Below are 12327 nucleotides of genomic sequence, written 5' to 3' on the forward strand. Positions count from 1 at the left end.
TAGTAATAATAATAATCATGTATTTTTTTTAAACACAGTCATACATACACATATCAACAATTTATGTTATAATTATCATCATTCTTATTCTTATTTTTCTTCTTCTTCTTCTTCTTCTTCTTCTTATTATTATTATTATTATTATTATTATTATTAATAGCAGCAGTAGGTAGTAGTAGTAGTAGTAGTAGTAGGAATAATAATAATTTATGTATTAAACACACACACACAAACTTTTTTTAAATATGAAATTTTCAGATATTTTAGGAAGAATATAACTTTGGTAATATTATTATTATTATTAGTAGTAGTAATAATAATAATAACATATTCATATATATGTATTATTATTATATAATAATACATATTTATTTTAATCACAGATTACAGCAAACGTCATTGTAGCTTTAATTCAATTAATACATTTTGACAAGGGGATCAGGTAATATAGTATTTGACATGTTTGTGTCTCCAATCCCCCCCCCCCCCCCCCCACCCCACCCCACAGAAGTGAGGATATTCTTCCACAAGTGGAGAATACAGCGGATTTTTTTTTTTTTAGCATCCTTTTTTTTAATTTCCGGATTGCAATTTTAGCATCAGTTGATTCTGCCACAATCTGTGTACTTCTTGAATCTTTTTATCTTTGATTTACATTTCAACTTTGATGTTAGCAAATCTAAAAAAGGATAGAGTGACGTTTTTATATATATATATATATATATATATATATTTATTTATATATTTTTTTATATATTTTTTTATATATTTTTTTATATATTTTTTTATATAGATATATATATATAGATAGAGAGAGTGAGAGAGAGAGAGAGAGAGAGAGAGAGAGAGAGATATCCCAGACCAAAAAATGTATAATGAATGGAATAGAAAATTGAACAAGTGTATAAGAGATACATTTATTTGTTGCCTGTCAATGTATTATATTTAATTTGTATTATATAGGTATGTATTATATAGGCAGATAGTCAGCTAATTGTAGGAAAACGAATACAGCAATTCTGGACTCATATGCATGATAGATAGATAGATAGATAGATAGATAGATAGACGGATAGGACTTTTAGGTGACATTGGGGACTTGTTGATTATAAGGTCCCCCAGCTGTGGTGTCCCTCCCAGCCATACAGTGGTGTACACGTGTTTTCCCTGACTGAGCACTCATGCAAGACTTCCATTGATTGCCTGCTGGCTGTACAATAAACTCTCTTCTCCTCTATGGGGTTTTATTGTACACACTGATCTGGACAGGAGCCGACTGACCCAGACCAGAGGACCTGTACAGTTCATGTATACAGATTGATCTGTGACCTGACTGTATTCTATAGTCTATACACCTCCCAGACACTCTCCTGTCTGCCCCGGACAGCGGCTGACATAGAAGAGAACTCTCTGCACTGCTGGGACACCCCTCCAAAATGTCAGATTTCTGTATGCATGTTGGTAAAGTCTAAAGCTTTATTTTTGTATTTCAATTTTCATTTTATTTATTATTTTTTTAAACATTTTGTGTTGGTTCGAGATGAGCGAACTTATTTGTTAGTACATAGTTCTGTTCCGTAAAATAATGCAGATGACTTTGGTTATTTGCACATGCATGCAAAATGAACCTTCCTGGCTACAGCTAATATTAAATAAATCTTTAGAAATAATAATAACACCAACAACAGCAATAATAATGCATGTAAAAATAATTTTATGGAGTATTAAAATAATAAAAGTGTAAAAGGTCAATCTGCATATATACATATATAATTATACAAAACTATTTTATTTTCGTTATATATCTCTCTCTCTCTCTCTCTCTCTCTCGCTCTCTCTCTCTCTCTATATATATATATATATATATATATATATATATATATATATATATATATAGCTATATATATATACAGTATAACGACAAGGAAATGTGTCGTTCACTAACTGCACAATCTGCTGTACAGGTGTGCTGAGACTTGTGTAAAATTCTTCTACAAGTCTGTACATATATCATTGCAGTGGTCAATTTTTGTTATATTTATTTATTTCGTTTTATTAAATTTTTTAGTTTTTTTGTCTTTTTTTTAAAAAAAAATTTTTGTATGCCCTCATTTTAATTCGTTTATTTTTTTTCTATGTTTTCTTTTGGTTTGGACAAAGCTGTTTGCATCATTACACACATTGGCATGCTGTATAGGATTTTTTTTTTTTTAGAGGTGTCTTAGTTTTTGAATTGCTTTAGTATGACATTCCTTCAATAGAAGAAAGTTTGTTTTTAAAATACTGTAGTAAAATGCTGATTTGCGTGTATACTACATGTATAGTGCAAGCATTGCAGTATTTTATATAATACTACTAATTATAATAATAATAGAAATCATAATGCAAATTATTATTATTATCATCATCATAACCTTTATAATTTATTACAAATAAAATACTTATTTTTTTTTAAATATATAACAGTAGTCACACCAGCTAAAGAAATAATTAAAATAATTCAATAAATAATAAAAGAATTAGACTGTTTTAAATATATTTGCATCTCACTTCTTAAAATTATTTACTCTTCCAGTCAAGAAAGACACACTTACTCACACACATACACTGCAGTAAATAAAATAACATTTTATATTGCAATTCGCTGTTAACTAAATGAACGATTTTTTTGTTCTATCTATCTATTTATCTATCTATCTATCTATCTATCTATCTATTTATCTATCTATCTATATATAGATAGCTATATATATATATATATATATATATATATATATATATATATATATATATAGCTATATATCTATCTATATATATATATATATATATATATATATATATATATATATATATATATATATATATAGCTATATAGCTATATATCTATATATATATATATAGATATAGATAGATAGATAGATAGATAATATATAGATATAGATATATATAGATATAGATAATATATATATATATATATATATATATATATACACATCTATGTATATATAGATATCTATATATACAATTTTCTTTTACACAAACTTCTGTCTGTCTCACCCTATCTTTATAATAAAATATTATTTGATATAAGGTCAAAATCGATTTTTTGGATTGGTGGGTGAATGTTTGTGATATTTGAAGGTCCTGTATGAAGATCTCATTGTCAGAGTGAAGCCATGCCTGACTGTTCCTCCTGATAAAATATATATATAATTTTTTTGTAGTCTCAGAAACCGCATCTACAACCGTTATATATCCATAGGAAACCACTTGGATGCAGGTTATGGGGAGTCAGTGTAACCTGCAACGGTTTAATTCAGATACAGAAAGTTGCTGGTAAGGAATTGATACAGGGGTAATAGATTGTCACAGTGGAGACTGACAACCTATAGACACCTGTCCTCACAGTATGATACCTGAGCTATGACCCTGAAGGAAATTTGAAAACAAGTTAATATATATTGCAGTTTATCACTGACTCTTGGTTGCCTGTCAGGGTGGTAATTGTGATTGATGCATTTGTCATGCTTTGACTGCTCTGGATAGAACTATAAGTCCCAGCAGACCCTACAAGGGCTGGGACTGTCCACAGTCTGCTGCGACTTCTAACTGAACAGCAGCTGCAGAGCAACAGGTTGAAGGAAAGTAAGGTGCATTTAAAGAGAATCCATTTTTTTTAGTTATTAAACTACAAATCATTTTAATGTATCCTGCGCATGCTAGGTAGGGCCTATTTCCATGGTGGGCTTTCATATAAAACTTTGTAACCTTTGTAACTTCTCCCTCTGGTGGCTATCTATAGATCAGACATGTGTAATAAGAACATTTGCAGAACAGCTGCTGAAATAAAACCATTTACAGGATAATACACATGAAAACTGGAGAGTGAAAAATCTGGTGCAGCTCTGCATAAAAACCAATCAGCTCCCAGAATTTTTTTATTTATTTTTTGTCAAAGCTTAATTAAACAAGCTGAAGATAGAAGCCGGTTGGCTACCATGCACAACTGCACCAAATTTTGCACCCCCCCAGTTATAGCAAATCAGCCCCATTCAATGATTCTTTATGAGTCTAAGCAAAAAGTAGAGCCTGTGTATATAATACTCAGGTATGGCTACCCACATTTACACATTATTGTACAGTATTTATATAGCGCCAACAGTTTGCGCAGCTCTTTACAACATGAGGGTAGACAGTACAGTTACAACACAATTCAATACAGGAGGAATCAGAGGGCCCGCTTATTCATACTGTTGTATTATAAATGAATTCATTTATAATAAAGAAATAAAATACAATTCAATTAAATTTTATTAAATAAAGTAACATAAACTAAAACAAAATAAAATATAATTCAATACAGGACACATATATTTAACATATATAAGAAAACAATTATAATTGAACTGATCACATTCAAATAAATATTACAAAATGTTAAAAAGATTACAGGCAGGGCCTTTTATCGTCATTATTGGCTCTTGACTTACTAAGGAGGGAGGATGATTTGTTAAAGGCAAATAGACAATGCGCAATTTACAAGTGTAGTTGCTCCAGAGCTTAGTAAATGAGGGGAAGCTCTGCTTGCTTCCATCATCCAATCATTTGCAAGCAATAATGCTATTTTTTTTCCTTTGCATAGGATTGGGTATTTTTTGCAAAGTGAGGCAGGAAAAAAAAACATCTGGTTGAGTTCCTAATTGGAGCTTTCTGGCAGACAAAAACGCAAAGCTCTCCTAAACTCATCTAATTTGTGTACAAAAAAATGAGCGTTTTTTTCTGCCAATGGAACTGGAGTTTTTTTTTAAGCCCAGTGTGCATGGAGCCTTAAGCGTCATTTCATTTATAAGCCCCATAGCAACTACACTTGCAAAGTGCACAGTCTATTTGCTCTTAGTATATAAACCCCATAGTTGGCACCTTTGTTCATTGTATGTTCTAGAAGAGTTTTTCCAGCAATGGTACAGCTAGTGCAATGGGATGTTTCTGACTGGTGCAGAGGTAGGTCTGCTTGTCAAAGTAAATTCAGTTTTAGTATTAGTATAGTATATTAGTAGTATTAGTATAATAGTATTTCAAATTAGGGATAATCAAATCGATTGGAATTTGTAAAATTGTTGCAGTTGTTTTTATTTACCTACATATATTCATTCAGGCTTGTCCTAATTCATACACATCAGACAAATCTGAATAGAATTTTATAAAAACAAATACATTTTTTTTTTAAATGAATTAATTGGTTCTATTAGTTAAAATCAGAAGAATGGTAAATTTTTCAAATTAAATATTTTCATTTAGGTTTATACAGAGAGGAAGAGACTTTCGGAAAGGCACCACTGTGACAAATATATATAAAAAATATAAATATAATTTTATTAAATACAATCTTAAGACGCTAATAAAATACATGCAACAGTAAATGCAAGATTTGCACAGGATGATGGGACTAAAGAGCAGAGATTTGGGCAATTCAGGAATTGAGACAATTATAATTGTTAAATTGTAAATTCGGAGAAGTATGAATCTGGAGAATCTGTAATTTGTAAATTTGCCTTTGTTTGGGAATGATTCGCTCATCCCAGTAAAAAGATCATTTTCAATTGTGGGACTGCTTTGGGTAAGACTTGCACACATGCAAAAACTGTTTGCATGTTGGCGAAGTACTTGGTGAAAATGGCTTCTCTATATTATGGTATTTTATATGAAAAGCATTGTTCTAGCAATTTGAAACAAATTTGAAACGCCAAGGGAAAGAAATGCAAAGAAAAGTAAAAAAAATAAATAAAAAAAAAGAAGAGGTTAAGAAATATCTTTGTAAATCATCCAACAACCAATGCCTGGCCAAACATAACAAGAAAACAGATGGAATTGTGTATGTAAAATGCCTTTTTTTTGCCTTGGCTTCCTCTATGCGCTATTTTCCTTTCACAATCCAAGAGCATGCTGATAGGTTAATTGAGACCTTTTGTATGTGTATGACTGCAATAGGGATAGTATATCTCTTTTAGTGACAGAGTTACTATAAATATTTCTACATCCTCTGCAAAATGGTGTGCAGAGAGCACTATATAACTGAATCATGGTTAATTTCACATATTGATCATTTAAAGGTGAAGCTTAATCCGTTTTTATTTTGCCTTCCCTTGTACCTCCTATCCCCCATCATCAACATTCTAATGCAATTCTTAACTAAAACCTTTCTGCTTTCATGATATATATTATTTTAGGCCCAATGACTAGGTCTCTGTGCTACTCTATGTAATACAGGCGGGTCATGGCTGGTGGGAGGGACCCTGGTATAAGCACCTGTTCAACTGTGTAAGGACTGATGGGAAGGCGGCAATTCAGCTTTAAGGACCTTTATTGGTATATGTGTTTTTAAATTGACTGTTTTTTAACCTGTGTGCCCAAGAGTGTATTGATGGCTGGCCCTGAACAGGGGTCAATAAAAAATCCTTGCTATGGTACATTGAAAGGAAAAAGTAAAGAACCCCTCATTATTAAGCCTGATCATCATCAGAGCAGAGAAACCTGGACACATCCATTCCACAAATAGAAATACTAATTACTATAATAACTAACTATAAAAAAAAATGATGAGAAAAAGAATGAACCCTTTTTAATCCTGCTGTACTTCCTTCTTTTCTCAAAAAGATCTTACTTAAAAGATCTACCTTTAAAATCCTATGGTTTCATTTTTTGATGCAGTAAGACATCATTTATGGATATTTTTTGGTGGTAGCTGCATTTATTTATTCATATTTATTTTATTTTATTTTGTTTTGTTTTATTTTATGTTACTTTATTTAATTTAATTTAATTAAATTTTATTTAATTTTATTTTATTTCTTTATTATTATATGACAGTGAATTAATTTATAATACAACAGAATGAATAAGCAGGGCCCTCTGATTCCTCCTGTATTGAATTGTATTGTAACTTAATTGTCTGCCCTCATGTTGTAAAGCACTGAAAAACTGTTGGCGCTATGTAAATCCTATATAATAACAGTAATAATAATGTGAATATCTTAGTTTAAAGTGGTTGTAAAACTCTAACATGAAACATGAACAAAGCATGTCGTTCTACAGTGTGTACACTTGCCTCAATCCAAAGCACCTAGTGTCGCTTTCCTTTGATCTCTCTTCCTTCTGCTATCTGTATGAGGCACTTCTAATAGTCTATGTCAACACAATAGATTCCCGAGTGATGCCGCAAGCCCCACCCCAGCACAGAGCAGCTGATTGAAAGCTTCAGCTGTGTATATTTTCCTTTAAGACTGTGGAAGAGGGGGTGTGTCCATTCCCTCCACTCAAGTCTCAGATTACACTGAAGCTCTGTGCTCTAGCTGTGCAGTCTGTGACATCAGATCCCCGCCCCCTGCCTTCTACTGCTGAGCATTAGCCTTTGACCTGTGTGTTTTGAACTGATGTAGAGGGGAAAGGGTCGCAGATAAACAGATACAACTTATGTAGGAGGATTTGTTTCATCTCTGTGTATCATCTTAAGCTAGTCACTTCACTGAGTATATGCAAGGGCTTACAGACCACTTCCATGTCAACTGGCCACACATTTGACATTTTAAACAATTGATAAAAAATGTCAAGAACAGCCTTGGGTTGCATGATATAGACAGCCAAAGTTATATGCTAATCTTGACTTTTCCTGTAAAAGTCAAGGTTGGCCCCTGCCCTTCACACACCCTTCTGAGCTTCCCCTATTGGCCTTTAAAAGTGATGGGAAGCCTGTCTGATCAAGGGAAATGCCTTGGTGGGTGATGATAGAGGCAAGTCAAGATCTGCATTAACTTTAGCTGCTTGAATCTGTCTACTAGCCATTTGGCATGCAGTTATCAATGTAGCTAGGACTGCTGGTACATTTTTGATCATACGTTCAGACTGAATAGCCTAGGTTTATGATTTCTTTACATTAAAGCTTATGGGGTGAATTCTATTGACTTGATCACACTACTATAATCACTAGCATTCAGTCGTTACTGATTACTAAACCTATGGAAGAAATTGATTCCACTTGTGTAAACTACATAAGTGGCTTGCAGTAGCCGTTAAATCTCTGACACTCTCTACAGTTTTGGAAACATACAATTATATTTGCTTTATATACTTACCACTATTTTTGGCTAAATTATATATCTATGAATGCCAACTGATATTTATATTTATATAAAATATATATACATATATATATATATATATATATATATATATATATATATATATATATATATATATATATATATATATATATATTTCTTCGCTTCTCATAGAAAGCCTTGTTTGACATAGAAAACGACATTCAAATTCATAGCTTACAGCAGCCTTTCTCAACCTTTTCAACACAGAGGAACCCTTGAAATAGTTCTCCGGTCTCGAGGAACCCCTGCTAAAAATTAGAAATCTACAACTCATGATACATTAGTGTGATGGTCAGTGGGAAGAATGGTCCTTACACTTGTGGTCATTGGGAAGAATTACCTCCTTCCAGATAGCTAAAAAGATCAATGGTGTCGGTGGGAACTTATCCGAGAGGCAGACATGGCCCAGTGAAGGAACCCCTAGCAACCTTTGGAGGAACCCTGGTTGAGAATCACTGGCTTACAGTATAAGAGTTTATTAATGGTTAAACTGATGCAGTTCTGTAAACCTAAATTGAATTTGGTAATGAAATGGTTAATAAATGAGCATCATTTGTTGTGATAATAGCACCATATGTAAAATGTTGTGATATCGTGGGAAAACAGAATTCAGTTTTGTATATGGAATATAAATGAAATATAAAAAGACAAAAAAGCAAAAACATTGAAGCTTTTTGTAAAGACGCTCTTAAATGTTTTCTTTAAAGAGACCCCTTCACTAACTGAAAATCGCCAGTAACTGTACAGAAAAATCAAGTATTTTAAATGCTGACTTGCAGTGTTTTTTTTTTGTATTCATTTGCAAATGTGCCTCTGAACTTGCTATAAAATGTGACTACCATTCTGTGTCTTCCCCCATAGTAAACGTCTAGTTATAGGGGCAGAGTGCAGACCTTCTCTCAAGTAAGGTCGGGACAAGGGGTGGGCAGTGAGGTATCATGTGAGGTGGGAGGTTCCACAAGGAGGGGGAGTGATTTGTGTTGAGATGGGGAATTTGGGAGGCAGCAGGGTGCAAGAATTGTTCTAGGAGGGGAAATCTGATGGGGGGTGCTTTTGTGGGAAGAGGATGTGTAGTAGAAGAGAGGATTGGGGGGGGGTTGTGCTAGAGTGGGGGGGATTAGTGCTGAGTGGGGGGGGGGGGGATTTGGAGTGGGGGGAGAGGATGTGTATTCAGAGGGGAAGTTTGAGGGGCAGAGTATTTGTGCTAGGAGAAATTATTTTTTTTTATGGGGGGGTTGTCCTAGAAGAGGTGATATGGTAGAAGGGGGAGGGGATTTTTGCTAGGAAGGGACATTTTTTTTAGGGGAAGAGGGATTTGTGCAATTAGGTATGATGGGGGGGGGGGATTTTGGAGTGGGGGGAGAAGGTATGTATTCAGAGGGGAGATTTGAGGGGTAGAGTATTTGTGCTAGGAGAAGTGATTTTTTATAGGGGGGTTTGTGCTGCGGGGATTCAAGGAGATAGAGAATTTGTGCTGGGGAGGGGATTTCAGCAGAGGGCAGATTTGTCCTCAGAGGAGGGGGAATTTATGCTTAGAGGTTAAGCCTGCAGATTAGTACTTAATTGTTTTTGGGGGGAGGGGATTTTTGCTGACACATAATGCTCATAAATCTTGGGAAAGGGGCACAGTTTGGTATGTTCGCCCTGGGCTCTAGATGGCCTTGTCCTGGCACTGGTCTCAGGTAGGTATTTAGAGGGGGGAGTGGCATAGGCACATGAAGGCTTTTTACCTTAATGTAGAGAATTAATGAAAGTAAAAAATCTTTTTGCCTTTTTTTTTTACAAACTTTAAAGTGAAATAAGTTTTCTTTGATGGCCTGTAGGTGGCGTCTGATTCTAATCCCAATTCTTTCTATTGCAGAAGATGCAGAGCTATACCAGCAAACTGGGGAGGAATGTCAAAACCAGGATTTCAGCCCCAGCCCTGGCAGTGACCTAGAGGAAGAGGAGGAGGATGAAGAAGATGAAGAACTTTGCAGTGAAGAGGGCAGCAATTCCACCTCTTCCGGAACCATGGATAGGGATCCGGGCGTAGGGGCCCCACAGACAGAGGAACGCCTTGTGGGTCAGAATAAATCTCCTAACTCACAAGAGACTGGCAAGAACCAAGAACTGCAGAACCAACAGCAGGCTCAGCATGGCAAGCCCAAAAGAAAACGAACAGGTTCAGACGCCAAGTCTGGTAAGCCCCGCAGAGCTCGCACCGCTTTTACCTATGAACAGTTGGTGGCCCTAGAGAACAAGTTTAAGTCCACCAGATACTTATCAGTATGCGAGAGACTAAACCTTGCCTTGTCGTTAAGCCTGACTGAGACCCAAGTGAAAATCTGGTTTCAGAACCGTCGCACAAAGTGGAAGAAGCAAAACCCTGGAGCCGACACCAGTGCCCCTACAGGAGGCTCCAACCATGGGGGAGGGTCTGGAGGTATGGGTGGAGGACTTAGTCCTCTTAGTCATTCCCCCCCAATGGGCAATCCATTAAGCATACATGGACACCCTGGCTATCCAACCCATGCACCCAGTGGGCTAATGTGTACAGCTCAAATACCCTTCCTTTCAGGGCCAGCTGCAGTCCTCTCGCCATTTGTTTTGAGCTCCCAGTCTTATGGGGCTCCAGCTTTTTATGCCCCTCACTTATAAAAGGACCCTAACTGACTGCATTCTGTGTGATTACTGTACAGAGCTGAAAAACTTTCACAAGGGTGCAAATGCCTATGAGGGCAAAGACCCTCCACCTAGGAATAGTGCACCTCTTTAAACCTGAAAGACTTCCATCATGGTGCAGATGCCCAGTAGTGACTAGGACCAACCCTAGAGCAGCCATGCATCCTGAATGCACCTAACCTGCTATGATGTCACAAGAAGCCCTGAGATCCTAGCTAGATAAAAGCCCATGATGTAACTTTGAAGGTTCTCAAATATATCTTTTTTCATCTGTGCATTCACTTTCTAATGAAATAACTATAAATTTCTGAAGCCACTCTCACAAAAAAAAATCGAATTCAAAATCAAATTGGGAGCACTTTAATTCTTGCCCATCTACTTTTAAAGCATGAACTAAATTTTTATTATGGGGAGGGCTTAGATGTTGCCTAGAAATTGTACAGAAAATCCTAAATTGATATTTTGTTTCTCAATGGGTTCTATTTTTTTTTTTTTGACGCAACAATGATGAAGTCATTGACTCAAAAGCACTTGATACAAATTCAGAAGGTTTTGATAGCCACCATATCTGTACATTATTTGGACCTTATTAAGACATTAAATGAAGGTCTTTGCATTGCATTACATATTCACCTCCTATTCAACTGAATGGGATTCACCACTGCAATCAACAGATATGTAACTAATACTTTGCTTACAGTTCGGGGATCTTTTTCATATAAAACCAGAAATAAATAAAAAGAAAAATCTGTGTCCTTTTTCCTCTCAGGGTGAATAGGAATTTAGAACCTGTGACTTAATATACATTGTTGGAACAAACAATGGATCTTCTTTTCGTGATTTCACGATGTACACAATTGTATTGTATGATTTATCCATGAAAAAATTGTAATTAAACAATGTAAATAATGAGTCTTCTCTGGCCTGGGGGCGGTGTGGTGATTTGGCTGCCCCTGGCGGCGAGGGGGTTTAAAGTCACATTAATGAGGTCTGCTACAGTTTTATTGTACTTGATTATTCTACATATTGGTGTATATAAGTTATTATGTTGATGAGGTTTAATTTTATATATTTAATGTATGATGATAGGGCGTTAATATAGAGACTATTTCAAGCACTTTGCTGACAAATTTGCTGAACAATAAATAGTAAAAGAAAACTGTCTGTCTGGGTGTGTTTTATCAATTTATTTCTACTTCATTACATAATAAGAGGTTTTAATGCAAATATTTGAAAGGCATGGAATAAAATATATTTATTAGAAAAGTATGGAAACATTCATTTGTTTTGTCAATATTTATTCATTCAAATTCATTAATGACCTGTGAAGGGATTCATTTTGTGCTTTGTAGATTAAATGGTTAATGGATGAATGGATAGACAATGGATTGGATGGAAGGATTGATGAATGGATGGATTGGATGCACGGATAAATAGATAACTGATGGATTGGATGGATGGAAGGATGGATACGTGGATGGATAAGTATATCAATTATGGATATACA

General features: G+C 34.9%; 1 protein-coding gene across 1 annotated transcript in view; it reads left to right on the plus strand.

Moving 5' to 3' along the window:
* NKX1-1 (NK1 homeobox 1) overlaps positions 1–12029 on the plus strand; it is a 15327-nt gene extending 3298 nt beyond the window's left edge. Inside the window, exon 2 of the mRNA XM_077477941.1 lies at positions 10018–12029. Coding sequence (XP_077334067.1) covers positions 10018–10796 — 779 coding nt within the window. The 3' untranslated portion in view covers positions 10797–12029. The remainder of the gene's footprint in view (positions 1–10017) is intronic.
* The last annotated feature ends 298 nt before the right edge of the window (positions 12030–12327 follow it).

The sequence above is a fragment of the Lithobates pipiens genome, unplaced genomic scaffold, assembly GCF_037356315.1.
Source record: "Lithobates pipiens isolate NorthernLeopardFrog02 unplaced genomic scaffold, aLitPip1_a1.2 Scaffold_13, whole genome shotgun sequence".
Taxonomy (NCBI): Eukaryota; Metazoa; Chordata; class Amphibia; order Anura; family Ranidae; genus Lithobates; species Lithobates pipiens.